Source organism: Drosophila mauritiana, chromosome 3R (assembly GCF_004382145.1).
Source record: "Drosophila mauritiana strain mau12 chromosome 3R, ASM438214v1, whole genome shotgun sequence".
In the NCBI taxonomy this organism is placed as follows: Eukaryota; Metazoa; Arthropoda; class Insecta; order Diptera; family Drosophilidae; genus Drosophila; species Drosophila mauritiana.
In genome coordinates, this window is record NC_046670.1 from 15,661,194 (window position 1) to 15,680,045 (window position 18,852).

General features: G+C 47.0%; 10 protein-coding genes and 2 non-coding genes across 15 annotated transcripts; 6 read left to right on the plus strand and 6 right to left on the minus strand.

The window, feature by feature from the left end:
* Positions 1-27: 27 nt before the first annotated feature.
* LOC117143138 (antigen 5 like allergen Cul n 1) lies at positions 28-1,018 on the minus strand. Its single transcript, XM_033307630.1, has 2 exons — positions 867-1,018; positions 28-813 (listed from the first exon to the last, which is right to left on the minus strand). Exons 1-2 carry the CDS (start codon positions 978-980, stop codon positions 139-141), a joined length of 789 nt encoding a protein of 262 aa, XP_033163521.1. The 5' UTR covers positions 981-1,018; the 3' UTR covers positions 28-138.
* A 296-nt stretch (positions 1,019-1,314) lies between these two features.
* LOC117143139 lies at positions 1,315-2,304 on the plus strand. 2 transcript variants are annotated; one of them, XM_033307631.1, is made up of 2 exons: positions 1,315-1,908; positions 1,956-2,304. In XM_033307631.1, the coding sequence occupies exon 1, from the start codon at positions 1,530-1,532 to the stop codon at positions 1,839-1,841; it is 312 nt and encodes a 103-aa protein (XP_033163522.1). In that variant the 5' UTR covers positions 1,315-1,529; the 3' UTR covers positions 1,842-1,908; positions 1,956-2,304. The 2 variants fall into 2 exon arrangements, with proteins under 2 accessions (XP_033163522.1, XP_033163523.1); XM_033307632.1 differs by having other exon boundaries at positions 1,959-2,304.
* A 51-nt stretch (positions 2,305-2,355) lies between these two features.
* On the minus strand, positions 2,356-5,467 carry LOC117143136 (60S ribosomal protein L3). 2 transcript variants are annotated; one of them, XM_033307628.1, is made up of 6 exons: positions 5,381-5,467; positions 4,946-5,138; positions 4,587-4,755; positions 3,786-3,921; positions 3,069-3,458; positions 2,356-2,813 (listed from the first exon to the last, which is right to left on the minus strand). In XM_033307628.1, the coding sequence occupies exons 1-6, from the start codon at positions 5,381-5,383 to the stop codon at positions 2,454-2,456; spliced, it is 1,251 nt and encodes a 416-aa protein (XP_033163519.1). In that variant the 5' UTR covers positions 5,384-5,467; the 3' UTR covers positions 2,356-2,453. The 2 variants fall into 2 exon arrangements, with proteins under 2 accessions (XP_033163519.1, XP_033163520.1); XM_033307629.1 differs by lacking the exons at positions 2,356-2,813; positions 3,069-3,458; positions 3,786-3,921 and adding an exon at positions 4,011-4,228.
* Positions 4,392-4,472, minus strand: LOC117146142. The gene has a single exon (XR_004459760.1). It is a non-coding gene; the product is annotated as a small nucleolar RNA U83 (small nucleolar RNA).
* LOC117146141 lies at positions 4,823-4,901 on the minus strand. The gene has a single exon (XR_004459759.1). It is a non-coding gene; the product is annotated as a small nucleolar RNA U43 (small nucleolar RNA).
* Positions 5,468-5,933: 466 nt separating the features above from the next.
* Positions 5,934-7,173, plus strand: LOC117143450 (J domain-containing protein CG6693). Its single transcript, XM_033308159.1, has one exon. It carries the CDS (start codon positions 6,028-6,030, stop codon positions 6,925-6,927), a length of 900 nt encoding a protein of 299 aa, XP_033164050.1. The 5' UTR covers positions 5,934-6,027; the 3' UTR covers positions 6,928-7,173.
* Positions 7,174-7,359: 186 nt separating this feature from the next.
* Positions 7,360-9,554, plus strand: LOC117143448 (zinc finger protein 184). 2 transcript variants are annotated; one of them, XM_033308155.1, is made up of 5 exons: positions 7,360-7,654; positions 7,713-8,086; positions 8,147-8,934; positions 9,006-9,341; positions 9,408-9,554. In XM_033308155.1, exons 1-5 carry the CDS (start codon positions 7,426-7,428, stop codon positions 9,526-9,528), a joined length of 1,848 nt encoding a protein of 615 aa, XP_033164046.1. In that variant the 5' UTR covers positions 7,360-7,425; the 3' UTR covers positions 9,529-9,554. The 2 variants fall into 2 exon arrangements, with proteins under 2 accessions (XP_033164046.1, XP_033164047.1); XM_033308156.1 differs by having other exon boundaries at positions 8,147-8,941; positions 9,408-9,500.
* LOC117143449 (zinc finger protein 260) lies at positions 9,549-10,908 on the minus strand. Its single transcript, XM_033308157.1, has 4 exons — positions 10,721-10,908; positions 9,879-10,657; positions 9,749-9,820; positions 9,549-9,692 (listed from the first exon to the last, which is right to left on the minus strand). The coding sequence occupies exons 1-4, from the start codon at positions 10,835-10,837 to the stop codon at positions 9,566-9,568; spliced, it is 1,095 nt and encodes a 364-aa protein (XP_033164048.1). The 5' UTR covers positions 10,838-10,908; the 3' UTR covers positions 9,549-9,565.
* Positions 10,909-11,136: 228 nt separating this feature from the next.
* Positions 11,137-12,065, plus strand: LOC117145815 (40S ribosomal protein S25). Its single transcript, XM_033311616.1, has 3 exons — positions 11,137-11,220; positions 11,510-11,786; positions 11,855-12,065. Exons 1-3 carry the CDS (start codon positions 11,218-11,220, stop codon positions 11,926-11,928), a joined length of 354 nt encoding a protein of 117 aa, XP_033167507.1. The 5' UTR covers positions 11,137-11,217; the 3' UTR covers positions 11,929-12,065.
* A 936-nt stretch (positions 12,066-13,001) lies between these two features.
* LOC117145810 (zinc transporter 7) lies at positions 13,002-15,231 on the plus strand. The gene is made up of 4 exons (XM_033311612.1): positions 13,002-13,330; positions 13,396-13,592; positions 13,664-14,083; positions 14,172-15,231. Exons 2-4 carry the CDS (start codon positions 13,412-13,414, stop codon positions 14,669-14,671), a joined length of 1,101 nt encoding a protein of 366 aa, XP_033167503.1. The 5' UTR covers positions 13,002-13,330; positions 13,396-13,411; the 3' UTR covers positions 14,672-15,231.
* Positions 15,232-16,245: 1,014 nt separating this feature from the next.
* Positions 16,246-17,273, minus strand: LOC117145814 (translationally-controlled tumor protein homolog). Its single transcript, XM_033311615.1, has one exon. It carries the CDS (start codon positions 17,140-17,142, stop codon positions 16,624-16,626), a length of 519 nt encoding a protein of 172 aa, XP_033167506.1. The 5' UTR covers positions 17,143-17,273; the 3' UTR covers positions 16,246-16,623.
* Positions 17,274-17,541: 268 nt separating this feature from the next.
* Positions 17,542-18,403, plus strand: LOC117145813 (succinate dehydrogenase cytochrome b560 subunit, mitochondrial). The gene is made up of 3 exons (XM_033311614.1): positions 17,542-17,557; positions 17,663-17,741; positions 17,799-18,403. Coding segments are annotated over exons 1-3 (594 nt in total). The 5' UTR covers positions 17,542-17,556; the 3' UTR covers positions 18,313-18,403.
* Positions 18,404-18,852: the final 449 nt, after the last annotated feature.

Here is an 18,852-nt window from a genome sequence, read left to right on the forward strand (position 1 = left end):
AGCTGTTTGGATAGAAAAACCGTTACGTACAGGCAAACATAAATAATTTAAATTTATTCTTTCAGCACACTTAAACTAAAAAGATACATATTAATCGAATTCCATTGTCCCATCAATAAAAGTGCTATACATCCCTGCCTATATCGTCTGTGTGTTCTCGATGACCTTCTCGTTGTCGTAGATCTCCTTGGCATAGCACAGGTTGGGGTAGTCGTAGGCGGCTCCATATCGGTTCTTGCACCCGGTGGTGGCCTTCTCTCCCGGAGTGTAGACAGGCTGACCCACAATGTTCGAGGTGGCGAAGTTGCAGGTGAGTACGAAGTGGTTGTAAAAGTCCCGGGAGAAGCGCACGGCGGCACATCCCACATGGGTGTTTTTCTCGGCCACCGCGATGGTGAACTTGGTCACCGCCTTGTTGGGAAGCTCCTCCGGGAAGCTGGCGAGGATCTCGGGAGAAGCATTCGAGCGCTCAGCAAACCAGTTCTCGATCTGCTCCTTTATTATTTCCGCATCGGTGTACTCCGTCTCGGCTCCACTGTACTGGAACACGGCGTTGTTCTGGCCGGCGTAGGCGAATCTCTCGGTGCTGCGGCATTTATCCGGCAGGGACTCACAGGTCTTTACGTTGAGTAGGGCCAGGTGGGAGAGCTCCTCGCACCAGGACATCTTGGCCATGCGAACAGCCTTGGGTAGTCCTTCTATCTTGCCTCCTGCAACGTTGTTGCGCAGTTCGTTAAAGAGGGTCAGGATCAGTTTGTGGTGCGGCTCAATCTTCACCTCACGCACGTCCTTGGGACAGTTTTCACTGAAGTTCTGGGCGAGAATGGGTGAGAACCAGGAGGATTTGGGCAGCTACCACTACTTACTCCCTTGTTGTTGCAGGCTATGTGCTTGTCCAGGCAAGTGGGCAGGGCACAGTAGTCCGCTGCAAGGCTCAATCCCAGCAGGGAAGTAAGCAAAATCAGAGACTTTATGGCCATCTTCAGCGTTGGTTTTTGACTGAGGCCCAGCTACCCAAAGTACTCTATTTATAGGAAAGCTGTGGCAATCGAACCGCAGTTGCAACATGTCTTCCAGTATTTTCGCAGCTGAGTTTCCAAGAATGTCTGGCCAGACACAAGTGGCCGAGCTCCGTTCGAATGCCTTATAAAAGCAGACCCATCTTCTGTCCAATCCAGTAGCCAAGAACTAGCATCATGGCGTTCACCAAGGTTCTCCAAGTGATTCTCCTAGCTGTGGTTGCCATTTCCTCTGCCGTCGACTATTGTGCTCTCCCTATTTATAGGAAAACAAAAAAGAAAAACTACACAGAAATCTTACTTTTGTACTTTTTAGAGTTTCTTGCTTTTGTTGACGAGGCCTTTAAGTTCGTCAGCGAGACGGACGCCAATGCACAGCATTCTGCAAGAGCTGCTAAGCCGACGGGGAATTACTCCCGTCTATGAACTTGTTCAGATCGAGAGCGCCATACATGAGCCGACCTTCCGGTTTCGCGTGTCCTTTAAGGACAAGGATACGCCCTTTATGCCATGGGTGCAGGACGTTCGAAGAAGGAGGCCAAGCATGCGGCGGCCCGTGCGTTCATCGACAAGCTGATCGGCGCGCAGCTGCCGGTATCGCCTAGCAGCTCCGCTGGTCCGTCAGTGACTGGGCTCACGGTCGGCGGAAGCGGAGGAGACGGCAATGCGAATGCCACGGGCGGAGGAGATGCCGGCGAGAAGACCGTTGGTAATCCGATTGGCTGGCTGCAGGAAATGTGCATGGAACGGCGATGGCCACCACCGTCGTATGAAAATCAGCGACAGCATCTGCGGCGAGTTGGAGGGCAAACCCCGCAGTAGTGAAAATTATTATGGTGAATTGAAAGACCGACTGTGCCGACACAGATCACGCAGCACGCAGAGACATGTGAGTTCAAGTTTTTATTCCCATGAATGTCAAGTGTCATATAAAAGCAGAACCACAGACAACGGACACTCAGTCGCCAAGAGTCAGAGGCATTGTAGTGGTCACTAATGCTCTCCGTAGTAACTAATATGCTAACCTGTTGCTCCGGAGGACACCCAATTATTCTAGCAAATCACATCGAACTCAATTGGCAATTTCTAATTTTCTTTTGCTAAAAATGTTCCAAGACCATTAAGTTTCGTAGTACTTTTTTATTGTAGATAAACTATTTACTAGTGTCCTAATATTATTTTACTTGGTATAATAAATAACAATTTAGCCTGTGCATGAGAGGTAAACTAACAATTCCACCTCCTAATCTCTACATTATTGGATTGTAAAATCAATCGTAGTCAATGTCTGTGACATGGTCTTTTCCCATTAGATGCAATTGAAAAGATTAATGAGTTAGCTTAGCCAAAATCTGTTTATTGATCGCTGCCCTACCGCAGAAATTGTTGGCGGTAGAAGCGAGCAGACAATTGAACGTGGACACGACATTTTGTTTAAGCGCTGGTGGTGGTGGCGGCAGCAGCAGCAGCGGTGGTAGCTGCAGCCTCCTCCTTGAGACGATCCTTCTTGAGCGGGCCCATGAAGGCCAGCTTGTCGGCAGGGGTCTGGAAGCGACCGTGACCCATCTTGGACGATGTATCGATGAACTTGAGCTTGATCTGCTCCAGGGCAGAGCGCTTGGTGTGCTTCAGCAGGGACTTGCGCAGGGTGATGATGCGCTTCTTGGAGCCGATGCAGCAGCCCTTGATCATGACGAAGTCGTTGTTGACCTCACCGTAGTGGGGGAAGCCACCCATGGGCGTGATGCTCTTGTCGGTCAGATCGTATTCGGTAGAGGCGTTGTTCTTGATGACCTGCAAAAGCAAAGCGATACATTCCGGATCAGATTACTGTGGTCCTTCGGCTGTGGGATTCAGGATTCAATCGTATATAGCTGAAGATCTGTTATCAGTCCTATCATTATAAATATCATGGTTCATCAAGTTTTTTTTTGTTTCGATGTCGATATTATTTTTAAGGTTTTATCATCACAAAAACAGATTTCTTCTACGGCCCAATAGGATTAAAGGCCAAATGGAATGGTGGGGATGATGGGTACTAGTGCTTACCTTGCCGTCTTTGGTGTGGATGCCAGCTCCGATGCGGTAGATCTTCTTGTTGATCTCGGTACGGTGATGGTAACCCTTCTGACCGGCACGGGCCACGGTGGTGGACACGCGCGACGGATGCCAGGCACCAATACAGGCCACCTTACGCAGACCCTTGTGCGTCTTGCGGGGCAGCTTCTTGGTGTGCCAACGCGAGGTGACACCCTTGAAACCCTTACCCTTGGTCACGCCGACACAGTCGATCATCTCGTCCTGGCCGAAGACGTTGCTGACCTGGATGGGCTTCTCCAAGTGCTCGCGAGCCCACTTGACCTTGTCCTCGATGGAGCCGCCGTTCAGCTGGATCTCCATGACATGGGCCTTCTTTTGGCGCTGCTTGATCAAGCGGATCTAGAGGCAAATAGAGAAAAAGTACACTTCAGGTTAGTTTCATCCACCTTAAGGCATTGGAAATTGGGACTGTACGTGATATGGTTTAACCGCGCTATCATCGCCTGAACGGCTCCGCACCGTTACTGGAATATATCAAGTCCCGCCACCCGAGGGGCAGATTGCTCTTCGACGTTGCATCCCTAAACCGTGCATTGAAAACCACAGCGCGAATGCTTTTTAGGCCGGGCGCACCAAAGGCACCGAGCCCGAGGACCCAGCACCAGTGGCGCAACAAGGCCAAGGACGTCGGGAAATATGAAATACATAAATGCAATTGATATTTACCTGCGAGTGGGCAATCACACGGATCACCTTGCAGTAGCGCAGCATCTTGCGGAAGTCATTCTCGATGCTCTTCTTGCCGAGATCATCGGTCCACTTCTTGCTGGCCTTGGTGAAGGCCTTCTTCTTGCTCTTGTACCTGATATGGACGATGGTCAAGTTGGAGACGCAGTGGTCAGAAACGAGTGTAATGTAGCAATCCATTGGGGTGTCGCAACAACTCCAACTTCTTAGCCGCGCTGTTTATGTGGGGCGAGATAGAACAGGAAGTGCACCTCATCGCAAACTAATGGCGAGCGGAGATGCAGTCTTCCTTGTCGTGCTCACTCGTCAGGCAATTTCAGTTAACCAGGGGCTTGCTTGTGCGCCCCATGATCAAGAGGAACCTGACAGCTCACACAACGTTCAGCGATTTGAAAAGCTCTCTCAGCAAGCTGATCGAAGAACTTTATGATTTTGTTTTACATTTAATAGGGGGTCTCTATTACACGAGGGAATCACTGTTGATCGGAATTTCACACACACAAAACAGCGCATTGGTTGATTATACTTCAAAAAACAATATATAATATTGTATTGCAGCAAATCAATCGATTGTTTTCTAAGAGGCCGATCAGAAGGAAGGCAGCAGATGGTAAAAGGCTTCTCAACAATAATTTGCTCATTCAGATACCATCGTTTCATCATCCAGACTCGAGTAGAAAGCACGTGGCGGCTGCCATTTTGTGTGTGTGTACACCCGGTGCAAGCAAAATGGCGACAAATGGAGTAGGAAGAACGACCACGTGGTCCTCGGATACATACCAGTTCTTGTAGAAGCGACGACGGCACTCCTCGGACAGATGCTGGGCCCAAACGTTGACCAGGGCACGGAGTCCGAAGGGAGTCTCGATGTAGCCGACAGCACCGACCACAATCATGGGCGGGGTCTCCAGAACGGTGACGGCTTCGACCACCTCCTTCTTGTTGATCTCTGCAAGAGAAAGGCCATTAATATCGAGCAATGGTATTCTCTAAGAGAAATCATCTATACAGTGGGCTTGGTCAGTCCGCCCTAGTTGAGATAATCACGGTTAATCAGATGTGTTCTAACCATAAATCTTCTAGTATACTCATCATGGAAAGTAGTTATCGAGAGTTGATAGGTGGATGCGGGTACTTACTGGATCCAGGGCGATCGGCCTCGCGCACAATGTGCGTCATGCCGGCCTTGTAGCCGATGAAGCAGGTCAGATGGACTGGCTTGCTGGCGTCATCCTTGGGGAAGGCCTTAACCTTACCGCGATGGCGAGCTGAGCGCTTCTTGGGGTAGAAGGCCATGGAGCCATGGCGGGGTGCCGAGAACTTACGATGAGACTGCAAAATGAATGGTGAAAATCCATTAGCACACTGCATTTCTGCACTTTGAGGTTAGGTGAACACGTGGATGTTGCAAGTGCAAATTATGCATTATAATTACGCTTTGTTTGCATTAGTTACATTTAGTGTGATTAAAACAATAGTATTTCTCAACTAATCAATTATTTAACTTGTTATCATCCATATTTTTGACACTTCACATAGTAATTAAATGTATATTGTCTGATCGAGATGCTTACCATGTCTGTTCTCTTCAGACGATGTAAAACGGAAAAGAAAAGATTCCGACTTCCGTCTCGTTATATAGTGTGTAATGTGACCAGTTGTGACTTTGCTGAGAAATACACTTCTAGTATATTTTTTCGAGGTGGGTTTATGGTCACTCTTGACAGTACGGTCACACTGCTCACCATGTTTTTGCTTTTTAATTTTATAATCTTACCATTTTTTTTTATATATACAAACATTAAAAAGAAATAACGACGTCGGAACTAACTTTGTTATAAATTACAAAGCAATAACGTAACAATTAATACAAGCGAAGCATAAGGGGAAACCCACCAGTATAGGTTCTTAACCCGGGTTACTTTTAGTTAGGACACCAACCATGCAATGTTATGCAGCCCTGGAATTTGGTACTTATCACACAGGCTATGAAATGTTATAAAAAATTATCAAAAGTTAAAGCAAAATTCATAGAATACTATTCGTTACAAGTAAAGTTAAGTAAAAACTAAATTGCAGTACACAGGAAAATTAAACCTTTGTTCGCGCCATTAAACATAGGAATTTTTGTCTGCTCCACGCAGGGCCACACTGGCGCGGCGTTTTGGCGCATTTTGTGTTTGGTAGTGTTGGTGCGAAAAATAATAATACGAAATTCGCGATGTCGACGCTTGAGCTGTGCGAAAAGTATTTTGGGACGCGCGATGTGTACAAGCTGATGGAACTGGACCGGGGCGCCGGCGAGAAGGAGGTCAAGAAGGCATACCACAAGCTCTCCCTGCTCGTTCATCCCGATCGAGTGCCGGAGGAGCAGAAGGCAGAGTCCACCGAGAAGTTCAAGGTGCTATCGAAGATATACCAGGTGCTCACCGACACGCAGAAGCGGGCGCTGTACGACGAGCAGGGCGTGATCGACGACGACGATGAGAGCGAGTCAAAGCTGTCGTCGTGGCTGGAGTTATGGAGCAAAATCTTCAAGCCCATCACCGAGGAGGATATCAACAACTATGAGAAGGAGTATGTGGAATCGGAGCTGGAGCGCACTGATCTGAAGAAGGCGTATCTGGGCGGCAAGGGTTGCATCAACTATCTGATGAACCATGTGCCCTTCATGAAGGTGGAGGACGAGCCGCGTATTCATAAGATCATTCAGGACATGATTGCCAGCGGCGAGGTGCCCGAGTACAAGATCTTCACCGAGGAGCCGGCAGCCAAGCGCAAGAAGCGCCACCAGAAGTACGCACGCGAATTCAAGGAGGCCAAGGTGATCAAGGAGCGTTTGCAGCGCCGCCAGAAGGAGAAGGACGACCAGGATCTGGCCGACAACGGTGGGGATTTGCAGCAAATGATCCTGGCGCGTCGCAATCAGCGCGAGTCCAACTTTGGCTCCCTAATGGACCGCCTGATGGAGAAGTACGGCAACGATGACGACTCCGACACTGTTGATTTCAGCGCCTTCGAGAAGAAGAAGAAGAAGTCAAAGAAGCCCGCCGCCAAGCAGGAGCCCAAACAGAAGCTCAATGGAGTCAAGGCGGGCCGTGTGGAGAAGGGCAAGAACTAGTGCCTTCCTTCACTGCTCATCGTACGCTCCTTATATATATTTATCGTGTAGTTTAGGCTTAGTTACTCATATGTATTTATCCATGTACGTATACTTGTATTTTTCGCTAGATTCATACTAAGTGGGCATAGGAATGCGCTACCATGATTACCCAAAAGATTCCCTTGGTTCGCAAGAAAATCAAATCAAATAAAAGAATACAACGCTATCACTGCGCGAAATGCTGATATTCTAATATAAAAAAAATTACATTTTTACTAAGAACAATAATTGGTTGTTCAATTACTAATGAAATACTGTGTGAGTGGGTCAAATAAAGCGGTTTCTGTAAAAATATCAAATAAAAGTCGTTTACTGCATTTTGCACTTTCAAATAACTGTCGCATTTTGTGACGTCATCGATGTAACCACCTCGAATTCTTGGCATCGTGGCAGCACAACACCTGGTCACACTGCCGGATTATTTAATATAAACATTGCGCACTTTATTCTAAAAATATGCGATGTGCCGTGCCCAATTGCCGAAATTTCTCTAACTGCCGCTCCAAGAGGAATGCGGTTGGGCAACGATTGGGCTTCTTCCGCTTCCCCAAGTGCCCGGATACGTTTAAGGCTTGGCTAGCATTCTGCGGCTACACGGAGGAGTCCTTAAAGTTGAAGAATCCCTGCATTTGCATCGAACATTTCAAGGATGAGGACATCGAGGGATCCCTGAAATTCGAAATGGGTTAGTTCCGTGTGTGAGCCGCCGAAAATGACCAACTAAGTCCTTGTCCTTCGCTTAGGATTGGCAAAAAAGCGCACTTTGCGACCAGGTGCAGTTCCCTGCGTGAACAAAAGTCAGGAAAGTACATCGGAAAGAGCCCGTGAGGAGAGGTCTCAGCGCCGCAGAAACCAGGAGCTAGTGGCTGAGCTATTGGCGGAGAAGGAGGCCAAGGTAATCCCCCCGGAGGATACTTCATTTGAGCAGGATAGTGTGTATTTATCGGAAACTGTAACCATGGAAATGGATCCACTTTGGGGCGAGGAAAGGCGGGATGAGCTGCAAAAGTGTCGCACATGCTACAAGGACTTCACCGCGGACTCCAGGGCCAAGGATCTGTTTGACCCGGCCAACAGTGTCCTGCTCTTTCACATCGAAGTCATAAGTGGTGTCTGGGTTGGTTATTCGTACATTTTATAGAGCAAAATAACATGTATTACGCTAACTATCCTGTAGATCAGCCACAAACCAGACGAGCCGCGCCTCATGTGCCCTGCGTGTAAATCGGCCCTGGATCAGGCCATCGATTTCCGGGAAATGTGTATCAGCACCGAGCTCAAGCTCAACCAAGCCAAGCCCTCAACTGATGCAGTGCAGCTCGAGGCTCAGAATGAGGATCTTATATCGTCGGAACACGATTTGGTATCTGATACGGAGAACACTAATGTAGAAGAGATTGAAGATGCAGGTGGAGATTATGTTGAAGATGAAGCCACATCAGATGACCAACCAAGTCAAGAGGCAGTCGACGAAGCCGCTGAGTCCGCTGACCCGCCCGCCGCCCAGGATCCGCTCAGTGTGGCTCTGGGGGCCAAGATCTTTAAGGAGCTGTTAGATCAATATACAGGGAACGAAAAAACGAGACTCAGGAAGGGAGCACCAATCGAGAGTAAGCCCAGAGCTAAGGAAAAGGCAGATGGCGAACAGAAACCGAAGCGCAGTGCCAACCCAAAGACCAAAGAAGAGAGGAATCTCATACGGCGGGCCCAGTTACGCGCCAAGCCGCCGAACTTTGTGTGCGATCAGTGCGGCCAGGCTTTCCGCATGTCCCACAATCTGCGCATCCACATGCTGCGGCACAGTCGCACCAAGAACTACCAGTGCAGCGAGTGTCCAAAGACATTCTACGACGCCTACATGCGCAACATGCACATTCGCATCCGTCATCGGGGAGAAACTCCCTTCGCCTGCGGCTTCTGCACCGAAACATTCGCCTATGCCGGCGCTCGCCAAAAGCACGAGAGGTCAGTGGTAAATGTACAAAACTAACATCCAAGCATAAACTTTTCTTTGTACTTATGTCTATCCATTTCAGCGAGGTTCACAATGCGGCGCCTCGTCTCATTGTGAAGCGCATCAATCCCAAGCCCATGCCCAAGCCTCGAGAAAGTGTGCGCTATCAGTGCAAGCTGTGCCACAAGCACTACGCCTCCAAGTACGCTCTGGGCTGGCATATCAAATCGCACACCGATGCGAATGCCTACGAGTGCCAGCAGTGCAGCAAGCGCTACTCGGATCCCAACAAACTCAAGCGCCACGAGATGACCCACGAGAAGAGGCCGCTCCAGTGCGACGTTTGCTTGAAGGGATTCTATCAGCGCACGCGGCTGCGGGAGCATGAGCTCATTCACACCGGCGAACGTCCACATTGGTGGGTGTACTCGAGCTTTTAGTTCATTAGCTTCCTAATTATAAAATTGCTTGTTCATCTTTGCAGGTGCGAGGTCTGCAATGTGAACTTTCGCTACAAGTACAACATGAAAAACCATGCGAACAGTAAAAGGCATCAGGATAATGCTCGCAAATTGGGCGTAGTACAAATTGTTGCAACCGAATGAAATGCGTGCTTCTTTTTCAATTTTCACTTAGTTGGATTTATGAATTAATGGCGGTTGGATTTAATTTTCTTTTCTTTCTGCGTTCGTTTTCGATGTGACTGGAGGAGTTGATGTGCTGAGTAAAGTTGCCGGCGCGCAAGAACCAGAGATCGCATACCTCGCAGCTGAGAAGTACAGGGAAATTAGATAGAATAATGCGAAATAACTAAGAGAAACTCACTGGAAAGTGCGCTCGCCCTTCTTGATGATCTCCCACTTGGACTGCGGTGCTCGTCCCTTCTTGCAGGCCTCCCTGTAAAATCATTATAATCATTTATAATTCGTGGCTTTAACTGCTGCGAAGGACGCACCTTTCATGTCTCACGCGCGAGCTGTTCGTGCTGTATTCCAGGCCGCAAAAGGTGCAGGCGTAGGGACCCTCCGTGTGCTTCAGCTGGTGGCGCCGCAGCAGGTGAAGTGTGTAGCACTTCTGGTGGCACTGGTCGCACTCGAACGGCTTGGTGCCCGTGTGCCGCAGCAGATGGACATGGAGATTACTGGTGTCTTTGAACTGCCGGCCGCAGTGCTCGCAGATGCAGGGCTTGGCGCTGGGTCCATTGCGGTCCACAATACGCTTTGGCTGCTTATCATCGATGACTTTCACATGGATCAGCTTTCGGCCCATGCGCATTGTGTGCTTCTTGGACTTTATTTTGGCCGTGTTCTTGCTTCTTCGCTGTGCTGGCTCGTTGGTGGTGGTCGCCACTACAGTCTGTGCCTCTCCATAGTCCTCGGGAAGGGGTAGGATGTCTTCACCCGGTGCATTGCCATAGCTAAGAGCTTGTTCAAGCTGATTTTCGGAATACGGCCGTTCCGGATCCGGATCCTCTTCCATTTGCAACTGGATGGGTTCTATTTTGATGTCACTGGCCGCCATCAGCTCGTCAATGCCCAGCGGGTCCGGAGCAGCTGCCTGCTGGACGCGAAGTTGCTCCATGGCCGCAGGAGCCTCGCCGATATTCATTCTCCTCCGCCGCCTGGCGAAGAACTTCTCGATCTTGGCACAACGTCGCCGGAACTTTTGCACCTGGCTGAGCAGCACCTGGCAGTCCGTGCATATGTGATTGGGCAAATCCTGGACATTTTGCAGCTGCAAGATGGTAAACAAATTCTGGTTGGAAACGAAAACTGCTGAGTGGAATTGTTCACTTACCCAGCAATTTGTGATGGAGCGGACACACTGCAGCAGCTTTCGGCCCGCAGGCGAGAAGATCTGAAGGCACTCATCGGCCACGACTGTCTTGCCGCAGGTGCGGCAGAACTCCTTCATTTTATGCAATTGATTTGCCAATTATTTAAATTTATTTGTTTGACATGCGTAGGAGTGTGACCGTTGCTCAAAATGACAAATTACACTTTGAATGCGCAACGGGCACCTTTATCCATAAATGTTTCGATAGTCAAAACAATTGTTTAATTCCATCTTCACAATTGGGTGAAGTCTAATTTTCGAAAGAAAATTATAGATACTAACACGGAAAGCTAGAATGCAGATTATTCATATTCATTATCTACGAAATCAGTTACGAATAGGGTTTGGTATTTTTATACACTCCACCACCAACTATCGATAGGCAGGCGAGCAACCCGTGCGATGGATGGTAACTCTGGCCGTTTCCGCCCTCCATCTTTCTGCATTGACTTTTCACGATGGTGAGTTCGCTGCTACTAAATTCTGCGAAAATAATAGTTTTTCACTGTGAAAGTGGCCCGCAAATGGAGGCAAAACATGAGTGAAGTGCCGCCCCAGGGCTGGGCCATGAAAACAACACCCAGCGCAAGTGGGAAAATGTGAAAATGCGGGCAAAAAACAAAAGCATGCCTTAACCTCGAAAGCAAGCAACTCCAGGTGCTGCTCAATGGTGGTCAATGGAGTTTATTTATGTCTGGGATACAAGTGCCAGTTGTTAATACGAGCCCGTTTTTCTTTGCAACATTCTAGCCGCCTAAGAAGGACGCGAAGTCTTCGGCCAAGCAGCCGCAAAAGACACAAAAGAAGAAGGAGGGATCCGGCGGCGGCAAGGCCAAGAAGAAGAAGTGGTCCAAGGGAAAAGTCAGGGACAAGCTGAACAACCAGGTGCTGTTCGACAAGGCCACCTACGAGAAGCTGTACAAGGAAGTGCCCGCCTACAAGCTGATCACCCCATCGGTGGTCTCCGAGCGTCTGAAGATCCGCGGCTCCCTGGCCAAGCGTGCTCTCATCGAGCTGCGCGAGAAGGGTACGTTTCCTTACGCTTCCTAGCACTTCGTTAGCACAAATTCTAATGCCACATTTCTTTGCTTTTAGGTCTGATCAAGCAGGTCGTGCAGCATCATTCCCAGGTCATCTACACACGTGCCACCAAGGGTGATGAGGCGTAAATGAATGTTTTACCTTTTGCCCATCTCGCATCGCCGTAGTCGCACTCGCCTTACAATAGAACTCTGTATCGATAGCACTACGATGCCGCTGTGTGTGAAACGTTGAATAAACTTGCTTTCTTATTGATGTAAGAGACATTTGCGTGATGTTTAATTGCTATAAAGATATACCCTCTAATAGAGTGATGTATCACTGCTGGTTTCATGGAGACGACGGAGATATCCGACTGGGAATGTAAAATATCTTATCATTGCCCAAAAACTAGTGTTTTTATTTGCAGTTCTAATGTTCTTACAAATCGAACAGCTATAGTGCACTATATTTGGAAATCAGGATACCAAGAATTCTTATAATAGCAATTATTATTCATTGCAATGTGCGTTTAATCAAAAATACTTATAAAATAGTAAACATTTCTTTAATGTCTTGGTAAGGATTAGGAACTATTTTTAAAACAGCCGCTAAAATGTTTTTAGCAGTTGAATTAGCTCTTTGAATGGTTATATTTATACAAATAGTAATATCATGAATCATTTGCATGAATCATTATATTATGAGTATCATGAGTCCACTTTCAACAGCAAGAATTTGGATATTTTCACAAATAAAATTGATTAATATTTGTTTATAAAAAAATAACGAATTCCCAATAAGAAAAAAAGTACTTGTCTTCTTCTTGCTCTAAAAGCCATTCAACTTCTCGGTTTTCACGTGACAGTGAGCACTCAATTGTAACTTCATAATTTGTTGATCTGATAACAAAATATAGTCAAAAAGAAATGCAATTCAAGTTTATTAAAGTCTCATTAAATAAGTATAGGTATTCAAATTAGAATTAGAATTCTTAATACATGATTAAAGTGAAAAATAATAATAATCAAAAGACCGCAATAAATCAAACTTCTTTAGAATTAGTATATACATTATATTCCACCAGTATTCAAACAAAATGCCAGAAGATGTTACTGGAAACCGACCACTGAAATGAATACCCAACAAACTTTCAATGATGAACTTACTGTGGCCATTTGCCATTCACAACGAAACGCTGATGCGCACGGACGAAATGTTTACGTGGTTACCATTATTTTGATGACAACACGGCAGATTGGTTTGGTGCTGGCAAAGACGGGAGTTCGGTTCTGGTATCTGGTAGCCTGTAAAAATGAATTAAGCTACAGCTGAATCGCAGATCGACGAGCCCGCGCCGCACAACTGTGCACACAAGACGACGACGAGGTCGAGCAGGAAGCGTTTTAGCTGTGAGATAATTTGGGAATCAAAGAAAAGAGACCTGCCGCCGCCGCCGTTGCCGATAAAGATTCTCACGAACCCGGCCAGAAGCGGAGTGGGAATCACGGAATCAGCTGGAGCGCGGCTATAGCCACCCGATAATACCACGTATGCAAACAAAGTGTGCTATCTTGGGTGCTTAGATCTCATGTAGGTCTCGTGCTCTTTTGCAGATCCATAACCGGCAAGATGATACCGCTTTCGCACAAGGACCGCAGCAGCCTGGGCTACCGGGTCCGGGAGAAGCTCAACAGCTGGAAGCGACTCATCTTTTCCGACCGCAACTCCCGGAATCTGTTCCTCTTTCTGCTGCTTAACCTGAGCTTCGCCTTCGTGGAGCTCTTTTACGGCATTGTGACGAACAGTTTGGGTACGTACATGGCCACTAATGGCTTTTTATCTTATCCGCAGTTTATAACCTACTTGATGGTTAATCCGCAGGCCTGATCTCCGACTCATTCCACATGTTCTTCGACTGCACTGGCCTCTTGGCGGGACTGGCCGCTTCGGTTATCACTAAGTGGAAGGCCAACGACAAGTTCTCCTACGGCTATGTGCGCGCCGAGGTGCTGGCCGGCTTTGTGAATAGCCTGTTCCTGCTGTTCATCGCCTTCTTCATTCTCTCGGAGGGCGTGGAGCGACTTATTGAACCGCCGGAGGTCAAGCACGAGCGTCTGTTTGTCGTCTCCGTGCTGGGACTGCTGGTGAACCTGGTGGGCATATATGCCTTCAATCACGGCGGGCATGGACACTCGCACGGTGGACACGGACACTCCCACGGTGGTGGCCACGGGCACGGGCACTCGCACGGCCACACGGACGCCGGCAATCACAATCACCAGGCCATCACCTTGGACAATGGTAATTGCAGTAGGAGACTACTACTCATTATGTTCATTAGGAATGGGACCATATTCTAATAATCCCATTCCAATCCGCCCATTTCTAGGCCATGGACACTCGCACGATCACGACAGCCATGGACACTCGCACGGCGACATGTCGGGCAGCAACTCGCAGATCATGCGCGGCGTCTTCCTGCACATCCTGGCGGACACTTTGGGTTCGGTGGGCGTGATCATCTCGGCGGTGCTGATGCACATGTTTGGCTGGATGATAGCGGACCCCATCTGCTCCATCTTCATAGCCCTGCTGATAGCGCTCAGTGTGCTGAGTCTGATCAAGGAGTCGATCATGATCCTGATGCAGCGACAGCCCGCCGACCTGGACCGATCGCTGCCGCAGTGCTACCAGAAAGTCACCGGTCTGGCTGGCGTCTATGCTGTGCAGGAGCCGCACTTCTGGACCCTCTGCTCCGATGTCTATGTGGGCGCACTCAAGCTGGAGGTGTCCAAGAACGTCGATCCCAAGTACGTGGTGACGCACACACGGATGATCTTCGAGGCGGTGGGCGTCAAGCAGATCTACATACAGTTGGATTATGTTTGATGCCGTTGGGATCGACCCACCGGTGTCCTTGTACAATGATCTGTATAGTTATCAGCGCGTGTTGTATGTTTGTGGGCAGTGCGACTCAAACATTATGAAATTTTAGTATACTACGGCGCCACAATACCCCCATCACTTCCGAATGTCCCCTCCAAGAGCTAAGTAAAAGAAAGTGTTTGATTTTCAGTTGTAGTTTTCCGAATTTTTGTTAACTTATTAACGTTTGTATTTGTTGAAATGCGTTCGGCATTCATTCCAATTATATACATACTGAAAGCATGGCATAACTTATGCGATAGTTCATATCGAGGAGCATTAGTGTAATTGTAAGCTAAGCGAATGATTTTGTGCAAAGGTAAATATAAATATTTAATGATTTTTTAAAATTCTGCATGAACAAAACCAGAAAATAGCAACTAATTCTGACTGACATTTCCATGGACATTCCGCCGTGCGGTGGAAGTGCATTTGGTGAATCGTTTTTACCACAGTTTGAAGCATCAAAATTATGAACGAAATAAAATTTAATTTGTTATTAGCATTTTTATACGTAAACCGAACTGAAAGGAGTTTTAATTCCGGTTGGGTGGGTAATTACCGTGGTTTTTGTTGGGTATAAACAAATAACTTAACATATTCGATTAGATTAACCTATTTTAATTATTTACAAAATCTCCCCTTTGAAAATAATCTGCTATTGTACTGCCCCGTTTACTACTTGTTCTTAAAAATTTAATTTTATTTGAAAGACCCCAAAATAAACCAGAATTGTATAGCTCATTGTTCTGTTTATTGCCAAAAAGTTTTCTTGAAACAATACCCCCCATTTCAATAACGCTTCAAAAGAATGAGAAGGTATAGACACATCTGTATGTATATTAAAAACCATTTAATTCAATAATATCTGAGAATATCAGAGAAAAATTTTTAGCTTTTTATCCCGTAAATTGTTCTATTTCCACTAGATTCAAATATATAAATAAAATATTCTTTACAATTTAAGAAAATATATTTTGCTTTTAAAAAAAATTTGTTTTCGAACATCAGACAATATTGCATGTTCGCCCTAACGAGAGTCCACTGTGCACATCACTCACGCGGCGAACGGCAACAGGTCGACACGTTTCGCTGAAATGGAAATAGCACCTGGGGCGCAGCGCCACGCCCATTAAGCAGATAAAGACGTACGTATTGCCCGACCTGGAATTAGATTATAGAATCCCAATTTCCAGCGAGAGCGGCGCAGTTCGTTAGCGTGGTTGAGGTTAGGGCGAAGCCAACGTGAGAAACTGGGGCAAGTCGAACTGCAACGTGCAGAAAATCTTGTTCCACTGCGCATGACCTCCAAAATGTCCGATGGTTGTAATGGTATTGGAGCGGGGCATGTGTACATCACTGTCAAAGGTCAATAACTCCGTGATTGCCCCAAAAAGCAGCAACAACACAAACTAACTGAAGTCTGACTCAGACAGCGGTGGCGCCCTCTCGTTCCCACTCACGCCACCATATGGCGGCGTCTACCTACGCATAACTGTATATTTGAAAAGAAGTACAGACATGCGGATTAACAGTTGTTTTGTATAGGTGTTCCGTTTAATTTCAGTACTGGTGTTCCCATTTTCGGTCTTTGTTGTTTTTCGATATCTTAGCGAAAATGCATACTAATTTGTAGGTGTTGCTATCAAATTATTATTTTAATTACAATAGGTGGCGCAATTCAATTGTTAGCTCGCTGTGATTAAACAATAAACATACAATAAAGTCGAATCCATGAGCGCTCCGGTAAAAAGAAATTAGATATAAAATCGCACTGATCGAAGACAGGCATTTTTGTCAGCGTTTTTAAACATAAATTTAAGACTTTCAAAATTGTAACTAAGCATCTGATAAATATGTATATGTGTGTAGAAGGTATGCATGAGTATAGGTTCCGTTTTGTTGGGGGGATCCATCTAGCATTTCTCCTCCTCCAGACCGTGTTTGAAGAACATGAGCACGGGCACGCTGTCGCCGTTGATTTCGCGGTATTCCACCAAGGCCACCATGCCGTCGCAGTCCATGGATTCGCCGGTGAAGAACTGCAGCTCCTTGAAGCGGCCGAGGATGTCCTTCATGGCCTTGTTCATGTTGGTCTTGAAGATGTCGACCTGGTCGGGCGACTTCTCCTCCAGCTTGGCCAGCACCTTCTTCATGTAGTCCTTCAGGTAGAGGGTGTACGACTTCTTGTCGCCGAAGGCGAAGCACTCCGTCAGTCGGTGGTTAAGCACAACATCCACGCCAGACTCCGAGGTGATATCGGTGCCCTCGTCGGCCTCCTCGGCGGATGCGTTGGCGCCCTCTAGCCTGATATCGTCACCCTGGCGGGTGATCAGCTTGCCGTACACCTCGTAGATCACATCATCCACCAGCTTCATCTTGTAGGTGTCGGCGAACATCTCGTCCCCGGTGATGATATCCTTGTAGATCTTCATGGTGTTTGGGTTGTGTGGAGTCTGAAGATGGCGTCTAAATCGCTGGCGAAAATGCAACTACAACTGCACCGGACCGGGAACACTGCGAAACGACCTGCCACGCGCTCACTCGAACAGCGAAAAGAATGAGCGAGAAAAAATGGCGAAAGAACTGCCAACTCGCTTGTTTCTGGCATCGATTGATCCGGCAGTGGCAGCGCCTACTATACGCGTATCGATAATTTTAAATGTTTTCTTCGTACTTTTTTTTTATTCAAAAGCAGGGAATATTAAAAAGACGGACAAAATTTTTATCGGTTTAATATTGATGTTTCTTACGTATATTTATGGCCATTCTAGCTTTCAATCATTTCAGACTTTTTCAGTAAAAAAATATAAATATATGCAATATTCTCAATTGGTGAATAATATAAAAGTGAGAACAGAATTAATGAAATTAAGTTATTACATTGTTTTTACAATGCTTTACAGTTTATATGAAATCGATACAATCGAGATTTATTTTTTTTTACCAACGTAGTGGCATCCCTGCTCGCGGTAATATCGCGCAGTCAGTGTACGGTCCCATCAATACAAGTTCGAGTGAAAAACAGGGAAATGTACGTAATTTCTGCGATGGCACTGCGAAAATCCTGATTTGTGACTGCTTTTTGCAGGTATGCACTCTCCAGCTCGTTGATCCGCTCGCCTGCGCTGCGCCAAGGCCTCCAGATGGCCGCTGCCAGCCGCCCGGTGTCGATGAAGGTGGTCTCCGTGGCCGAAACCCAGAAGGACGAGTCGTTCTTCGAGAAGAACGAGCGTTTGGGCAGGGAGCTGTCGCCCCATCTGACCATCTACCAGCCGCAGCTGACCTCCATGCTCTCGATCTGCCACCGCGGCACAGGATTGGCCCTGGGTGTGGGTGTCTGGGGCCTGGGATTGGGCGCTCTGATCTCGTCCCACGACATTAGCCACTATGTCACCATGGTGGAGGGCCTCCAGCTGAGTGGCGCCACTCTGACCGCCCTCAAGTTCATCATCGCCTATCCGGCTGGCTATCACACCGCCAATGGTATTAGGCATCTCCTCTGGGACACCGGACGGTTCCTGAAGATCAAGGAGGTCTACTCCACCGGTTACGCAATGGTCGCCACCTCTTTCGTGCTATCCGCTATCTTGGCCCTGCTCTAAGTCCAAGACCCCAGCTAAACCTATTACATTTTAGCGCGAACACTGTGAAAATTGTTATATACTAAATACATGTAGTGTGTATATTTATAAAGGTGTTTGTTGTGTTACGCAACCCATTTTGTTGCTTTGGGCGTGCTGCATACGCTTGTTGTTCGCTGCAATTTGCAGGGTGTGCGTGTTTTTAACTATTTCGGTGATTTGTATAGTGAGTTCAGTGTGCAGGCCGGTTAAGTAGACATCTTGCGGTCCATTGACAGTGAAATCAAGTATACGCCCCGAACAAGCGATTTCCGATAGCAGAATATTACTTACATGCGCCCAAAAGTAGGGAATATTTTATATAGACTTCCCTTTTCTTGAAAAATTAAAACCAAACACAGGGCTCAGAAAATGTATTTATTTAAGGGTAGCTCTCTGGCTTCCCTAACTATATCCTTTTAATTCAGAACTGAACAATCGTTTCATTAGATGAGTTCATGTGTAGAAAAGATGAAAAGATGTATTTCCTTATTAAAGTGTATCAATCCTAAAATAATTTTG

Bases quoted from the DNA above. Each gene is read 5' to 3' on its own strand.
- LOC117143138 (XM_033307630.1), bottom strand. From the start codon at position 980: ATGGCCATAAAGTCTCTGATTTTGCTTACTTCCCTGCTGGGATTGAGC. The intron at 814-866 runs GTAAGTAGTGGT...ATTCTCGCCCAG, and splicing joins TAGCCTGCAACAACAAGGGA to AACTTCAGTGAAAACTGTCC.
- LOC117143139 (XM_033307631.1), top strand. From the start codon at position 1,530: ATGGGTGCAGGACGTTCGAAGAAGGAGGCCAAGCATGCGGCGGCCCGT.
- LOC117143136 (XM_033307628.1), bottom strand. The intron at 4,756-4,945 runs GTAAGTACCCGC...TTTCTCTTGCAG, and splicing joins GGCCGATCGCCCTGGATCCA to AGATCAACAAGAAGGAGGTG. The intron at 2,814-3,068 runs GTAAGCACTAGT...TTGCTTTTGCAG, and splicing joins TCCACACCAAAGACGGCAAG to GTCATCAAGAACAACGCCTC.
- LOC117143450 (XM_033308159.1), top strand. From the start codon at position 6,028: ATGTCGACGCTTGAGCTGTGCGAAAAGTATTTTGGGACGCGCGATGTG.
- LOC117143448 (XM_033308155.1), top strand. From the start codon at position 7,426: ATGCGATGTGCCGTGCCCAATTGCCGAAATTTCTCTAACTGCCGCTCC. The intron at 7,655-7,712 runs GTTAGTTCCGTG...TCCTTCGCTTAG, and splicing joins ATCCCTGAAATTCGAAATGG to GATTGGCAAAAAAGCGCACT. The intron at 8,087-8,146 runs GTTGGTTATTCG...ACTATCCTGTAG, and splicing joins AAGTCATAAGTGGTGTCTGG to ATCAGCCACAAACCAGACGA.
- LOC117143449 (XM_033308157.1), bottom strand. From the start codon at position 10,837: ATGAAGGAGTTCTGCCGCACCTGCGGCAAGACAGTCGTGGCCGATGAG. The intron at 9,821-9,878 runs GTGCGTCCTTCG...ATGATTTTACAG, and splicing joins TCGCGCGTGAGACATGAAAG to GGAGGCCTGCAAGAAGGGAC. The intron at 9,693-9,748 runs GTGAGTTTCTCT...TGTACTTCTCAG, and splicing joins AAGGGCGAGCGCACTTTCCA to CTGCGAGGTATGCGATCTCT.
- LOC117145815 (XM_033311616.1), top strand. The intron at 11,787-11,854 runs GTACGTTTCCTT...CTTTGCTTTTAG, and splicing joins CATCGAGCTGCGCGAGAAGG to GTCTGATCAAGCAGGTCGTG.
- LOC117145810 (XM_033311612.1), top strand. From the start codon at position 13,412: ATGATACCGCTTTCGCACAAGGACCGCAGCAGCCTGGGCTACCGGGTC. The intron at 13,593-13,663 runs GTACGTACATGG...GTTAATCCGCAG, and splicing joins CATTGTGACGAACAGTTTGG to GCCTGATCTCCGACTCATTC. The intron at 14,084-14,171 runs GTAATTGCAGTA...GCCCATTTCTAG, and splicing joins GGCCATCACCTTGGACAATG to GCCATGGACACTCGCACGAT.
- LOC117145814 (XM_033311615.1), bottom strand. From the start codon at position 17,142: ATGAAGATCTACAAGGATATCATCACCGGGGACGAGATGTTCGCCGAC.
- LOC117145813 (XM_033311614.1), top strand. The intron at 17,742-17,798 runs GTACGTAATTTC...TGCTTTTTGCAG, and splicing joins CGAGTGAAAAACAGGGAAAT to GTATGCACTCTCCAGCTCGT.